This window comes from Electrona antarctica (assembly GCF_951216825.1).
Source record: "Electrona antarctica genome assembly, chromosome: 11".
NCBI classification, from domain to species: Eukaryota; Metazoa; Chordata; class Actinopteri; order Myctophiformes; family Myctophidae; genus Electrona; species Electrona antarctica.
The window spans coordinates 34,762,707-34,779,560 of record NC_136792.1 but is presented as its reverse complement, the minus strand read 5'-3'; the positions used below and the strand labels follow the sequence as shown (position 1 = coordinate 34,779,560).

The 16,854-nt window shown below is 43.1% G+C and overlaps 1 protein-coding gene across 1 annotated transcript in view; it reads left to right on the top strand.

Annotated features, from left to right (window-relative positions):
- Positions 1 to 16,854, top strand: part of inppl1a (inositol polyphosphate phosphatase-like 1a) — a 53,428-nt gene that overhangs the window by 6,887 nt on the left and 29,687 nt on the right. The window contains exons 2-4 of the mRNA XM_079514571.1: positions 11,001 to 11,064; positions 12,312 to 12,459; positions 13,521 to 13,605. Of these exons, the coding sequence (XP_079370697.1) occupies positions 11,001 to 11,064; positions 12,312 to 12,459; positions 13,521 to 13,605 (297 nt within the window). The remainder of the gene's footprint in view (positions 1 to 11,000; positions 11,065 to 12,311; positions 12,460 to 13,520; positions 13,606 to 16,854) is intronic.

The following is a 16,854-nucleotide window of genomic DNA, read 5'->3' as shown; positions in this document are numbered from 1 at the left end:
TGGGGGGGAACTCAGACGTGCTGTCTCTTGTTTGTGCGCATGCAGACACACAGTACGACACGCTTCCCTTTTTGCTGTAGTCCAGACTGAGGCTCCAGTGTTTTTAGGAAGTGTGTTTCAGAATAGACTGGTGATGATGGTAGGTTTACTGAAGCGTGGCAGCGGAGCCGGAAACCCTGTAGGAGTTTGGCTGGAGGCTTTAAAGCCCTGATTTATACTTAATCATACGACGGTGTTGCAGGCTCATGACACGTGGGCTCGTTGGTCCGTTGTTGTCGGCATGCGACACCATCGTAATGACGGACCATAAATTAAGCATTTAGTGTCTCGCTTCACATTCTTTGCTTTGTAGATTTTGACTAGAGTGTGAGCACGTCCGTGCGTGTGCATGTATATTCCTGTGCGTGGCGTGCACATTCCAAAATTAAACTAAATGTTGCTTTCTAGCAAATAAGCACTTCTCTATACAATTAGTCCACTGTGAGCGTTTTACTGTACACTTGTGTCAAGTTGTGTGACAAGAAGATTGGTAGCATGCTCCTCCCTGTGTGTGTCGTCAAGGCCACTCAGTAGTGGCAAAGACTTTGTTTTTAGAGCGGATGGTAAAATATAGATGTTTGTCTTTACTTTACTGTCTGAATGCTACTGTAACTTTAACAGTTGAAGCTAGCATTAGCTTTCACTTTGAATCAGCCATGAGAGTGATGTCACCTGCTTTGTCCCTTTTCGTGTGTGTGTGTGTGTGTGTGTGTGTGTGTGTGTGTGTGTGTGTGTGTGTGTGTGTGTGTGTGTGTGTGTGTGTGTGTGTGTGTGTGTGTGTGTGTGTGTGTGTGTGTGTGTGTGTGTGTGTGTGTGTGTGTGTGTGTGTGTGTGTGTGTGTGTGTGTGTGTGTGTGTGTGTGTGTGTGCGCGCGTGCGTAAAAAAATCAAAGGGTAACAAATGCTTTCAATATTTTCTATAGCTGGAAGATATTAGTGTTGAGAGTATATGGCACGTCTAAACACGTAGAGCTTCCACGGGGGGGGGGGGGGGGGACTGGGGTATGATCAAGTAGGGCATTCATTTATAAAAAAGTTAAAATAAGGAGATAAGAGGGTTCTGCTCGACAACAACAATATAACTTAACCCATATGTGCCCCGTTGTCCTTGTTTTATCTGTGATCTGCACTGATAATTGTCCCATACAGGAGGAAAAATGTAAATAAAATAATATGCACGATGCATGCAGAGTTTATAGCAACCAGACCACGTTAATATAACCCTAGGAAGGTGTTTAATTATGCCATTTGGCTGTTCAGCAGGGCACTAGGAATTGAACTGTAAGTACTGTAGCAACATTTTGATGAGATTATTTATCTGCCCAAATTACTTTCATTTTTATCAGTGACTCACCCTCTGATTAACTGATTGAATTCATAGAGAATCTTAGTTTTTCTCCTATTACGGCTGAGCTACACCAGGCTTTTCAATGCGTGTTTGCGCGTATGTACGCACAAAGGGCCGATTCATACTCCTATTTTACCGCTGTAGTGCCGAAATGATTTCGGCTCGTCAGAAACTTTCAGTAGCACCGAAGAGCCGACTTTAGGACGGTACCCTCCCCCCCAAACCTCAAATGACGTCACATTGTAGGCTCTACAGAGCCGAACCGACTTTTATTCGGCATTAAAATAGGAGTATGAATCGCGCCAAACACATACACGCACTTTTAGGTCCAGTCCTATTTTAAGGTGTAGCTCTGTCCTTACTTCATGGCGAATGAAGAATCCAAAAACCTAAAACTAAAAACAGCAAAGCTATAGCGACAATCGGTTTTAAACTCGCACAACTCTCACAGTATAAACTAGGTGTCCTTTATCCAGTCCATTCATTCCAGTCCAGTCATTTTGGTTGTTGTACTTTCCAACGGAGAAGGGAGGAGAGGAGATGGTACTCTAAACAGACATGGGACAGAGGAAGTGTGTACCTTCACCACACACCACTGTTTACAACACAACCTCTCAGTGTGTCTCTCTCTCTCGCACGCACGCACGCACGCACGCACGCACGCACGCACGCACGCACGCACGCACGCACGCACGCACGCACGCACGCACGCACGCACGCACGCATGCACTGATTAGTACACAGTTTGAATTTGACTGCTGATGAACCTCAGCTTTGATTTCTCTCTCTCTCTCTCTCCCCCCCCCCTCTCTCTCTCTCTCTCTCTCTCTTCCTGTCTTAAATGTCTCAAATGTTCAGTCTAACTCAATCTCCACTGAAACAATAGTATTTATTTACTCCACTGAAGTGCAGAGAGGTTTTATCAACTGTCACCTGTGCTCAGGTAGCCTGGCATGGCCAGACTAAATAACCTGGCTCCGCCTTATTATATGGGGGTGGTATTGAGTTCACAAGTTCACAATACAGCCTCCATCTTGCGCAGGCATTGTCGCTGAAACCGCCCCGTGCCCTGGTCGAACCAATCGGCGGCCGGATCGTGGCGAGACCGGGTGTGACGGCATCGAGAAACGCATGTTGTATTTCCTAGCACCTTAAAATTGGAAAATCGGTTTCTATTCTTGAAAGCAAGCAAAGCTACACATCTGACGCGAGGATTTAAAAAATAAAAAATAGTTTACACATGTTCCAATGTTCAATGCCAAAAACACAATTCAATCGTTAATCGCAAGAATTTGTATGACAATTAACCGTCAACATAAATGTTGTAGTCGTGACAGCCCTACAGGTATACGCATCATGACGTTTGTCAAGTGGTTATTTTCGGCGCTCGACACCACCAGAGTGTGCTTCATTGAAATCTAGGATAGAGGCTAGGTCTGCTGGTCGTTGGTGTGCCACGTGGGAACACTGACCTATAAACGTCCTCATGGGTTCACGTCCAGTTCACGGCCTGCCACTTGACCTGTCGAGTTTACACCACTCAGTCAGAGATCAATGACACACACAGGATGTTACGTTGTAAGGAGTTGGTGCCACAATATCTCCATCTCACCTTCTCCCTCCCTCCGTTTGATCTCTCATATTATCTTCACACAGAACTGGACAGTTCTCACTCACTCGCTGCTCCTTGCAGTTTCTAAGCTCGCTATCACACGCACACACACACACACACACACACACACACACACACAGACGCCACGCTTCTGGTTGCCTGATGCTCTGTCCCGGTGCACGGAACCAGCAGAACGTTGAATTTGTCTCAACTTTGCTGCGCTGCTTTTTGCTGGAAAAGTTCTATACATCATTATCATGAATCTTCATATATTCATTATGTAATCTGAATTCAATATCTGTGTATCGGCTAGACTGCTCATATGTAGGTTGACCATATTCCAAATGGAGTGGAAATAACATTGTCAAACTTGGTCCAATGTGAAAAGTAGTTTTGTTGAACACATGCATTTCATGCAATCCATCAGTCCTCATTCTGCATTGGGAAGATATAACCTTGTTGAAGCATACAACTAAAATATATTGAATGTTAATCATCACCGTCCACTGCGTCCAGTCCATCTATTTTTTAGGAACAGTCAGTCAACTGACCTGGAAAGACTGAAGGGTCAGGACAGAACAAAATCCTGGAATGGAATTCTGCATCTGCACTTAACCGTCTTTAGTTTTGACAGTGTGTGTGCACACACACACACACACACACACACACACACAAACACATGCACGCATGCACGCGCATGTGCACGCACCCACGCGCACACATGCAAAATAGGACATGGCTGTTTTGCATGGGCTGTACTCCATGCCCCCACTGTTCTATAGACAGGCATGTCCTCACACAACAAACAGACACACCTGAAGCTATGCCTGGTGCTAATTTCTGTATTGAATTCCTTGTTAATCCAAGTTCATAGGCTCTGGTTACAGTTACGGTATAGGATTATCTACTTACTAACGTAACTGCACAGAAATGTACACTGCAAAATCAAGAGTCATTACCACTTTTCACCATCGCTTGGATGCATTTCCTGAAAATCGTCTAACCCCATTCCTAAAACTGTAAAATAATTTCTCATTACACTATACCACCTAGAGCCGGCTGGGCGATATATAAACATTATGTCAATATCGTGTTATGAGACTAGATATCGCCTGGGATTTTAGATTATTAAAACCTTATTAATCTGAGTGTCCCTCATATATATATATAGTATAGCCAATTATGCAAACAAATTAAGTTTTCTTTGGATGTAAGTAAAATTTTAATCACGATTATACTGAGCCTATTGTGAGTCATGACGCTTTGAATCGAATTGCAATTTACAATTTAGGCATTTAGCAGACGCTCTTAATCCAGAGCGGTTACAGTAAACAAGAACAAAAAACATGGTATTGTAAATTACATACATCAAATACATAAAATTGTGGTGAATTGCTTTGAAAAACAGTTAATAGTTCCATCCCTGGACCACCTATAAATCCACCTCTTTCTATCAGGGGTTTTCAACTGATTTTGGCAAATTGGTGGGCTGACCACCCGTCCCACATCTCACGGGACAGTCCCGAAATCGCTGTCTGTCCCGCGTTCTGCAAATCAGAGATATGGAAAATTGAGCATGTGAGCTTACAATAATCACAATAATGTTTAATCCTATTACATCATATGTGAGGGCTTTTGGAGAGAAATGACTCCAGACAGGGCAGGTGTGTGAGTGTGTGTCTGTATGCAGTTGATTCTCTACATCAGGCCTACATCTGGTTTTTGTTCAAGCTGTAACTAATAACTAGACTTAATTTGGTTGGATGTGTATGAAACACATGTTTTATAAATAAAGCACTTTTAAACTGAAGACGATGGCCAATGTAGATAATTGGGGCGATTTATTTTTTAAAAGATATTTATTTATTGTATTCCTATGTCTCGATAGTACAGCATATTGACAGGAAATAGTTGGGAAGTGATGCGCAGCAAAGGTCTGTTGGCCTCAGGAATGGAACCCAGGACTTGCCGTCACGCTGCATCAGAGCTTATCCATGGATTCACTTTTCCTTTCTTAGCCTCCTTTTTTGGTGGGCTGGTCCAGCGTAGTTTGAATTCAGTCGCCTGTTTCCCAAGAGCCACATGCAACTGTGAGGCAGAATAGAATAATACATTGGCATATTATTAAAAATACAAAATAAATTATTGAGGATTTCAGTCAGAATGTGCAATGGTTGCTCAGGTCCAATGTAATGTCCAATGTAAGCTGTCGTGCAGAAATCTCGTATCCATATATCCGTTTCAACGTTTTATGTTTTTACCAGCTGCTATGCAATAGCAAGCTGAGTCTATAATCGATCTGCAAGCTAGTCCAGCTGGTTTCCTCATTGGCTGACGTATGTGCGTACCGCAAATATGTCCAGAACACAATAGTTCCGCCTTGGAGAATTTTGGTTCCTACCTAAACTACTGTGCTGAAACTGACACAGAGGCGGTTATATCGGACCCGGATAATAATAATGCAGCTGGTAATTTATTGATTTAATCAATTCTTTAAAAAAAAATATATATATATATATAACACATTGACTGTCAGGTATTAATTAATTAATTCTTCCGCCACTGCCACAGCCTTTTCAGTGTAAAGTGCGGTGTGATCGTATTTACTTTCACCCGAAAAATACATTTTGTAACCGAGATCATCGGTTCTTTAGGTTTGGGCCGTGAATAGAGCTCGTTTTGAACAAAAACAAAATCTGGGAAAATAATCTGAGATTTGAGTGAATCTATTTACATTGAGGCGGGCGGAGTCAGACTTTTCATTTCCGGTTCATTCATATCGATCGCCTAGCAACCTAGAGCCAGTCTAGGTTGAAGAAGAGCGCAGTCTAACTTAATCAATAAAAACCCTTAAATGACTTGTATTCTTGTCAATGGCAGTCATCAATGTGTTAATGCCCTACTTCGTAGTGCTAGTCTCACACTAAAGTGGCAAAAATAACTGATCTACAAGCTCATTGCAATGCGCTGTTGTTGCTTGTTGACGTATTGGGAGCTTGTATATTGGCTATTGTTTTTTAACATCTCGTCTCTGTCAGGTGGAAACCTGGTTTCTTTGGAAGTCCAAAACTGTTACCTTTAGGATTCAAATACAAAAAGTATCAGATCTACAAGCCTGAGCTTGTGGATCTGCTACTTTTGATGCTTTTGTGTGCTGCTGCAGTATGATCAGATCAACTCGGCCCGGACATTAAATAAGAAAAGAAAAAAACACAACAAGTTAGAATATGGAGATAAGAGGTTTCTGCCCGGCAGCAACCATAACGACATTGGATACATTTGGAACGCAGGTTCTTTTTTTCCATTTCCTGAAAAGTAACCGGATATTACCGGATATTACCTGCTGTAGAAGTAGAGTTGGATCTGTCAATTCACCCTCACTCTGTATCTGCATCCTCAACACAGTGCGATGTGGCCCTTAGAACATGCATACACACATATGCACACACACACAAACACACACACGTGCACACACACAGGCACACACATAGGCACACAGTCATGACATGTACAGTGAATATTGAGATGATCATGGCAAGCATAGTGATGAAAAAAATAATACCACAGTGTAAAAATCCCATATTCAAAATTTGACTTGAGTAAAATTACAAAAGTATTAGCATCAAAACACACTTGCAGTGCCAAAGTAAAAGCACTTTTACTTTACTTTTGGCTAATAATTAGCAGTTGTGTGTGTGCTTGTAGATCTGCCATTTTCAAATAGCCAAAGTATAAAAACAAGTGGTAAATGTATGGTTTGTAAAAATAATCTAAACCAGCAAAAATAACTAGAACATAAAGTTCAATCAAATAATTGGTAGAGTAGAGTAAAAATAAAGTATACAGTAAATATGAAAGTAAAGTAAAAGTACGTATGTACTTGGCTACCTTACAAACAAAACGGTTTTCTCACCTGCGTTGCAGATGAATGGCAGTGTCCTGTGACAGAGCACGTTATGCCATTGTTTTGTGGAGAGATCCATTGCCACACAATGGGTTGCTGGTGCTTCATTGGTTTTATCATCTGCCCACTTTCTGAAGGGTTTATAGTTGGTAGGCCAAGGCCATGCCCAAATTCCTTGTCTCAAGCCAATCCATGACAATCCTTTCAAGACCTTCTTTACAGCCTTATTCTCACTTGGAGTCTGTATTAAAGTCAAACCTGTGGAGTATTTCTCACAGTACCTTCTGGAATGATGGAGGCACATTGGTGTCGTCTCAAGATGGTATGATTTTGTTTCGTTTTCGCCTTCTAGTTGGGGGGGGGAGATGATAATTCATGTTAAGTTATTATTGGGTATTATTTAAAAAAAGAAAGGAGCATACTTTGTTGTTGTTGTTGCATAGTTACAGTGGTTGAAATACTCACGATTGAAGCAAACAAATTGAAGTTTAACCTTACAATCGACGGTCCTGAACAAGCCACTCTTTTTCATTGCCACGCACGTTCCACCTGTCGGATCGTTCTCCCAGTTGTTATACTGGAAGGCCTGCCTTTGTTGGTCTGCTGTCCACCACAGATAAGTCAAGTTCAAATGCAATCCCATCCATGCCAGCTTATTGTTGGATGGTGTTCTCTTCTCCAGTATGGACTGCTGGGTTTCATCCTCTACTGTGGCCATGCCACTGTCCTGATCTCTGCAGTAGTCCAGCGCTTCGTGCCAGGTCTTTTTGTGGTGAACAAAATGGTAGTCATGGTAGAAATTCGAAGGCATGATGCCAAACCCTGAAGATAGAAGGAAGGAGCAAGGTTATTGATCTGTTATTATTGTACATGTAGATTATATATCTGAAAGTTTTAATAAAACATATTTAAAAAAAGAATAGCACAATCTGATCATTATTTCCAAATCTAACAGCTAATGGACTTAAAGGGGCATTCCACTCATTTTCAACATTTTACTATGCCATTAATATACCTTACAGCTGTTGTGTGGAAATAATAAAAAAGTCCCCCCATTCTGTGTTTCCTAGAATTTGAGGTCTGAAAAAAATCATTAACATGGTGAAACACATCTTGATGATGTCATCAAGATGTGTTTCACCATGTTAATGATTTTTTTCATACTTACAGTTCTAGGAAACACAGAATGGGGGGACCTTTTTATTATTTCCACACAACAGCTCTAAGGTATATTAATGACATAGTAAAATGTTGAAAATTTGTGTTTTTCCCCTTTAACATGCAACACCACCAGTATGGTGCTTTCTTTTAAAGCAGTGGGGTCCGTGGACCCATTAAGCGGTTTGAGTGTCCGCGGCCAAACACATTTTTGTTTCTCTGAACATAAATATTATAAAATGAAATTCCGATGTTATTTTGATATCGGTTCGATACCGAAATTGCATTTTTAAGAGCTATTTTGCAGATACCGAAATGATGACCAATTAATTGTGCATCTATCTCTAAATTTGGGGGTCATTGACAGACATGAGGGTGGAAAACCTCATATGTCCAAAACTGTTTCTTTTCAGGATTCAAATACAAAAATAGCAGAAGTTGCAGATCTACAAGGCTCCGCTTCGAGCTTGTTTATCTGCTACTTTTGATGCTTTTGTGTGACACTGTAGTATGATCAAGTATGACCCCCCCCAAAAAGTTAAAAAGATAAGAGGTTTCTGCGCAACAGCAACTATGAATTGAACATGTTTGATAAGCACTAATAGGTAAAACTCACCTGAGATCAGAATGAATAGCAGAATCATCTTCACCTCACTGCACAAGAAACTCTGAATCACCTACACAAAACACCAGGGGTGGAAGTAGTACGCAGATTTGTTACTTAAGTCAAAGTAGCATTATAGAAATACGGTGTCGCAAGCAAAAGTCCAGTCAATTTTACTTTAATATATAAATATATGAAAATAGTGAAACATTTGCTATTCAGAGTTTTGAATTTCATTGTGTTTTCATCTAATGAAACGCTATGAACTGTAAATTTGAGTCCTCAGGTTCATGCACTGTAGATGTCAACACAATGTCTTATAATTGGGTTTGAAACAAGCAGATTGTTGTCATTATACTTACCAAAGTTGGAAAGATCCACGTACTGCTTTCATTGTGATGTAAAGACTCGGTGAGAGCTCTCTTGTCTCCGTCTGCCGTGCGATTGACAGATGAGGAGAGTTCTATGCTTTTATCCTATGTCAATTTGTATATTCTTCTGCAGCACTATGGTCAACGTCTGTTGTTTTACATGTGCTTTAGAAATACAATTTACTTATTCACTTAGTATAAACTTTCATGCAAACGATAGACATTTGCAATTGTAGTTATAGGGAACATTGTTTGTTTAAAGAATCAAAAACACATGTCTTGGTCTCTGCATCTCAATCCATGCCTGTCCATTTATATCGTTGCCATATCTCCATATTAAAATCTTAATTAACGCCCTACTTGATCATACTACAACGTCACACAAAAGCACCAAAGGAAGCACATATACAAGGTCTGTGCTGCGTTTTGAGCTTGTAGATCTGCTGCTTTTGCTATTTTTGAATTTGGATCCTGAAAAACAACACATTTCTGGACATATGAGGTCATATTCACCCGGCAGAGACCAATATGTGACGCACGTTATATAGACATTTTCTATACATTTTGTTGTATGGTCTGATGATAACATCCTTCCAGATTGGCCAAGGGAAAGATAAGCAAAGTGGCAAACAAATGATTCTTTGAGAACTGATCATTCATTTCTTATTCAAAACATTTAAATTGAGCAGGATTAGTAGTGCTGCTTTTCTTTCCCAGATTTGCTTTATTCTAATCGTTACCCCAGTTGTAATCCTGCCCCACTGTTGAACCAGTGTCTGTCGTTGATGGTCTATGGTAATTCTGGACCAATCTTTGAATATAAATGATGCATCTCGACCTTGCCTACTGTATGTGAAGGCTGGTTATGGATGGACTAGTGCTCATTGTACACATATACAACACGTATAGTTCTCGCCTTGGCCCCGGTCATTTGGATTCCATAGAAGTCAAGTCAGCATGTCTTCTATGGAAGCGTGGCACGCACCGAAATCTGCCACGCGTTGTAAGCTTGTATCCTATTTTGAGTTATTAGATATTCTAAGATTAAAGAGTATTTGAATTGGTCAAAATAGTAATAGAATACTTGTTCAATCTTCCAGAGAACCCTAATGATCTCGGACATTTCATAGAAGCAGAAGGTTAAAGCCTCAACCTGCGATTTCTTCACTGGTTGGCTGTGTGGCTACCAAAACATAATAATTTTACATATTGTGTGTGTGTGTGTGTGTGTGTGTGTGTGTGTGTGTGTGTGTGTGTGTGTGTGTGTGTGTGTGTGTGTGTGTGTGTGTGTGTGTGTGTGTGTGTGTGTGTGTGTGTGTGTGTGTGTGTGTGTGTGTGTGTGTGTGTGTGTGTGTGTGTGTGTGTGTGTGTGTGTGTGTGTGTGTGTGTGTGTGTGCGTGTGTGCGTGCGCTTGCTGATCCGCTACTTGTGATGCATTTGTGTGATGCTGTAGCGTGATCAAGTAGGGCGTTAATTTATGAAAATATTGGGTTCTGTAGGTTCTTTTCCCCACACAAAGTTAAATTTCAAGCTTTGTGCCTGACAGCAACCAGATACTGATGATGGACAGTGACAGGTTGAACCTTCACTACTGAATTGGTTTGTTTCTCATGGAATTTGTCAGTTTGGAGTTTGGACGAAGAATTCGCCATGAAGGAACTGTCTCTCTTTCACTCTTTGCTCTCTCTCTCTCTCTCTCTCTCTCTAGGTCTCTCTCTCTCTCTCTCTCTCTCTCTCTAGGTCTCTCTCTGTCTAGGTCTCTCTCTCTTTCTCGCTCTCTGTCTGTCTCTCTCTCGCTCACTCTCTCAATTCATTCTAAAGGTCTTCATTGGCGGCAGGGCAAACATGAGTTTACATTGTCAAAGCAAGTGCGGATGAAAAACAGTCATAACAAAGTAATGTATGTACAGTTAAAATATAGGCCTACTACAATATAATAAAACATAAATGTCTCTCTCTCTCTAGGTTTCAGAAGCATGTCCACACATACAGAATCCTTCCAGATGAAGAAGGATTTCTGGCTGTGCAGGTACACGTACACACACACACACACACACACACACGCACACGCACATGCACGCGTGTACACACACCACGAGTGTGAGTGAAAACTGAATTTGCTCCAGTAGCAGCTGGAAAGCAGTGCTCTCTTGGTCTCGCTCAGTCTCACTCTGTCTTAGGCACGCACGCACGCACGCACCCACGCACGCACGCACGCACCCACGCACATACACACATACACACACACACACACAGCAGTCTTTGTGCTCCCTGCCCAACAGCTGTGATGCCCCCCCCCCCACAAACCCCCTTGCCCGCCAACACACACACACACACACACACACACACACACACACACACACACACACACACACACACACACACACACACCCTCCAGCCTGCCACATCAGAGGCATGTGTCTGTCATGCTCCTTATGATAATGTTGGGGTTCACCCAGACCCTTAACGTCCATAAAGAGCTGTTAGGGTTGTCTGCTACTTCTTAACCACTTCAACACCAGCCATTAGCCAAAAATAGCAGATCTACTATAGCTCAAAACACTTGTAGATCTGCTATTTGTTTTTATTTGTGAGGAGGGTCGGGTCGGATCTGGGTAGAGTTGAAGTCCAGTTCTCTCAGACTGGGGGGGTTTAAGGGGTTCAACACAAGTGGTGTGATGTATTGGGCGGGGCCACTGGGAGTTTCACTGACATGCTGTGTTTGGTCTGTGTCGTCACGTCTGGAATATATTCAGTGTGAATTTATATACTGTTACTGTAGTATAAATTAGGATGAGAGAAAAACAGCTGGACCTTGAATTTCTCTCTTTGTCTTTCCACAACTCCCTCTCTCTCTCTCTGTCTGTCTCTCTCTCTCTCTCTCTCTCTCTCTCTCTCTCTCTCTCTCTCTCTCTCTCTCTCTCTCTCTCTGTCTCTCTCTCTCTCTGTCTCTCTCTGTCTCTCTCTCTCTCTGTCTCTCTCTGTCTCTGTCTCTCTCTCTCTCTCTGTCTCTCTCTCTCTGTGTCTCTCTCTCTGTGTCTCTCTCTCTCTGTCTCTCTCTGTCTCTCTCTCTCTGCCTCTCCCCCACCTCTCCTCCCACCTCTCTCTTTCGCTCTCTCTCCCCCCCTCTCTACCTACCTCTCTCTCTGTTTCCACCCTCTCTCTCCACCCCTTTCTCTCTCCCTCTCTTCTCCTCCTCTACCTACCCCCCCCCCCCCCCCCCCCCCCCCCCCCCCTCTCTCTCTCTCTCTCTCTCTCTCGCTCTCTCTCACACAGACATCTCAGGGGGTTCAGCCGAAGCGCTTCAAGATGTTAGCGGAGCTGGTGCTGTTGTACCTGCAGCCCAGTCAGGGTCTGGTGACCACGCTGCTCTACCCAGTGGACAGAGAGGAGACCCCGCTCACCGACGACAGGGACTACTCAGGTCTGTCTCTGTCGGCTGGAAACCTCAAAGAACGGTGGCTTTTCAGGAAATTCAACGTCACCGTTTTTCAGAGACACTGAATATAGCCGATCGGCAAGCATGTGAGCTTGTAGATCTTCCATTTTCACCACTTTGGACCAACACTCTTGTATGATGAAGTGGGGCCACATTAATTTACAACAAAACATACGTTTGAATATATGGAGATACAAGGGTTCTGATCTATTTTTATAAATAAAACATTTTATAAACCTCCATGTTTCAACATTTTATGATTTTGATCAAAGAAAATACATTTTCGGTTACTCTCACTTCAAATCTCTTCAACTGCCTCTGTGTCAGTCAGCGCAGTATTTTTTCTGTTATTTTATTTAGGTAGGAACCAAAGTTTTCTAAGGCGGAACCTTTGTGTTTAGATCGCTCGTTTCCGCCCGGACATTTATTAAAAAATCACACCCGTGTGAACTGAGTGGTGTAATATAGCCTGTCTGACGTAATGAAATCATGTCTGACGTAATGAAATCACACCCGGGTGAACAGGGTGAACATAGCAACCATGCTCATTTTTGCTGCACAGAATAACAAAATCATGTCTGACGTAATGAAATCACACCCGGGTGAACATAGCAACCATGCTCATTTTTTCTGCACAACAAAGCCAGTTGTAGGAGTGGTTTACACCACTCAAAAAACATTCTTGAGAGCAATGTTTAGCTGCAAATGACATTGTGTGTGTTTTTACATGGCTGTCATGTTGGATACAGCATAAAATCCAAGCAGCAGGTGCTCTGAGGCTTTGATTAGGCAACGGTCTGTTATAGAGTGGAGTGGTCATTATTAAGAAATATCACGCCGCTGAATTCAGCGATTGACCAATCAGAATCAATCCAAGCCAAGCCGTGTGATAAATGTATATATATACTTGTTTTTGTTATGCAGAACACATTGTTACATAGTTACTTACTAGGCCTTTAAGGTGATATAAAGTGTATAAGAATACATTCGATTCCTCTCTTGTGATTGATTCCAAGGTGTTACATTTCCTTTCCTCTGATTGGTAGATGGCGAGGATGAGAAGCCGCCCCTCCCACCGCGCTCTGCCTCCACCTCTACCCCCCCAGGACCAGAGACACCCCCTGCAGAGAGGTACCTGTCTTATACACGCTCTAGAGACCTCCCCCAGAGAGGTACCTGTCTTATACACGCTCTAGAGACCTCCCACAGAGAGGTACCTGTCTTATACACGCTCTAGAGACCTCCCACAGAGAGGTACCTGTCTTATACACACTCTTATTTTGAAAGACACCAGAGACCTCCCACAGATGTACCTGTCTTATACACACTCTTATTTTGAAAGACACCAGAGACTCTCACAGAGAGGTACCTGCCTTATACACACTCTTATTTTGTCATTGGGGTTAAGTGAAAAAAATGCATTGAATCTATGCAAGAACAACACACACAAAGTTGCTGCTACATAACACCCACCCACACAAGAACAAGACAACAAAGATAACCATGTTATGTGCAGTAAAAAAAAAAAAAAAACAATTTGGTAAACACTTACACCACTCATGCACACACACACACACACACACACACACACACACACACACACACACACATCCTTGGCTGCCCCAGAGGGACCCTCTCTCCCTCTAGAAAGGAAAACCACATCCTGTTGAAAACCACACTGCTCACACATGGAAGACTTCTAGTAGGGAAGGTGTGTGTGTGTGTGTGTGTGTGTGTGTGTGTGTGTGTGTGTGTGTGTGTGTGTGTGTGTGTGTGTGTGTGTGTGTGTGTGTGTGTGTGTGTGTGTGTGTGTGTGTGTGTGTGTGTGTGTGTGTGTGTGTGTGTGTGTGTGTGTGTGTGTGTGTGTGTGTGTGTGTGTGTGTGTGTGTGTGTGTGTGTGTCAGATATTACAACAGACAGGGTGCTGTGCCTTTTTGAAAAAAGTAAGACTATTTCTGCTGGTAAAGCAAAATTAAATTTTATAGCTTCCATTTAAAGGTCCTAAAGCATGAAAGAGACCTGTGCTTTTCTGGGCATAGAGGCGCGGAGCATCTCCCGGCTGGAGATGCCGGGCCACTTCCTATGTGCCCGCCCCCTCCACCCCCCCTCTGCTCCTGACTCCACCCCCCCCCCCCCCCTCTGCTCCTAACTCCACCCCCTCTGCTCCTGACTCCACCCCCACCCTATCTGCTCCTGACTCGACCCCCCGCCCCCTCTGCTCCTGACTCCACCCCCCCCACCCCCTCTGCTCCTGACTCCACCCCCCCACCCCCTCTGCTCCTGACTCCACCACCCCCACCCCCCTCTGCTCCTGACTCCACCCCCCCTGCCCCCTCTTCTCCCGACTCCACCCCCCCACCCCCCCTCTTCTCCCGACTCCACCCCCCACCCCCTCTGCTCCTGACTCCACCCCCACCCTATATGCTCCTGACTCCACCCCCCACCCCCTCTGCTCCTGACTCCACCCCCCCACCCCCTCTGCTCCTGACTCCACCCCCCCACCCCCTCTGCTCCTGACTCCACCACCCCCACCCCCCTCTGCTCCTGACTCCACCCCCCCTGCCCCCTCTTCTCCCGACTCCACCCCCCCTGCCCCCTCCTCTCCCGACTCCACCCCCCCACCCCCCCTCTTCTCCCGACTCCACCCCTCCGCTCCTCAGCGGAGTGTCCGCTCAAATTCTGAGCGAGACTCACTTCCCGTCCACAGATACGAGGGCTCTGGCCCAGAAGTTTTTCTCGCCCACCTAGTGGCGAAAAATAAAACTTCTGGGAACTCAGATTATATGTGCAGTGGTGGAATAAGCACTCAATTGGTTTAGATGTGTGTGTGTGCACTTGTAGCAGGTATGTATGTGCACTTGTGGTAACCTTTGTGGCTCATTTGACATTATATTGCAGTAAGTAACGTGTGTGTGTGTGTGTGTGTACGTGCGCACATGTGTGTGTGTGTGTGTGCTGGGGTAGACAGTGTGTCAGCTTTTCTGGTTTGAGGAAGTAGGTGAATGTGGAATTCCTGACTGCACATACATGTATATATAGTATATAGTATATATTTATATCCTGGTCGACACACTCGCAGACCGTTTCAGAGATGCTTGGACTTGTTACGTTCCTCTTTTGAGTGGAAAATGTCTCCAGTGTCTTGACACTGGTGGATTTATTCCTTATTACAATATTTGCCATTTCATTCTCAGGTGGGATTTACTGCACCAAGGTAATTGAAATAGTATCACCATATACTGTCTGAGATGGTCTGCACACATTCTCAGCTATATCCACCCCTTACCTCTTACCCCTAAACTTATTTGCCATGTTTTTTACTATTTTAAAGGACCTATAACATACAATTCAGCTTTTTCAATTTCTTTTGTGTTTTTGGGGCTCCCATATGTGTTTTCTATCCCCACAAATAACCAATTTTGAACAATCAGGTTTTCATATCATATAGGTGTTTTAATGGATATTGCTCTCAGGAACAGCTCAACTGATTTTGGCCTCATCGTGATGTCATCAATGTCACCCTACTTTGTATAATTCCTCCTCTTCTTCAGTCTTCAGTTCCAAATTTGCATTTCCACTTTGTTTACAATGTCCACCATTGTTGATTTTCCAAGCTGGCATGGAATGGAAACAAGCCTGGTTTTATCTAGCGTCAGTATTATAATGACTCAAATATTAAATGATCTGCATATCAGCACCCCCACCACCTCAGGACATTGTGGTACTGCAGCTAAAACTGTTTTAAAAGTCCAGTAAGAAATGACAAGGCCTGGTTATATCAGAGTGGTGATTGAGGCTCAAACCATTAGAAATAACTTTGAGGGACATAGACAATATGATATTAAATATAAAAAGCAGTTTTAAAATGTATGTTATTTGCACTTTAAAACATATGCGCTTTAAAACATTTAAAAAATAGTTATTTAACCCATTTAGACCTGACATCGAAATAAAAACAAGTCTTCTGAAAGAATATATATTGAAAGATTTTTGCCGCATTTTCACGATTGCCGGGCGTCGGGCGACAGATATTTTTAAATGCTGGATATTAAAATGATGTTAACACAATAGTACTTACGTTATAATTTGTCATTCCCATAAACCATGAATTTGTTTTATAAAAGCTGTTTGAAGAGCTAAATCTGCCCCACTCCCAACAAGGTGTGATGTCACACGGCAGGCAAAAGGCCACCGTGTTAACTGTTAAGTGGTCAGATGGGTGGGCCGCAAACGCTTTCAAGATGTTGAAGTGGGCCCTGATCCAGAAGAGTTGGAGTTACACACACATACAGTGTAGGTGCATCTGTGCAGTTAAATACAGACTGTGTGTGTGTGTGTGTGTGTGTGTGTGTGTGTGTGTGTGTGTGTGTGTGTGTGTGT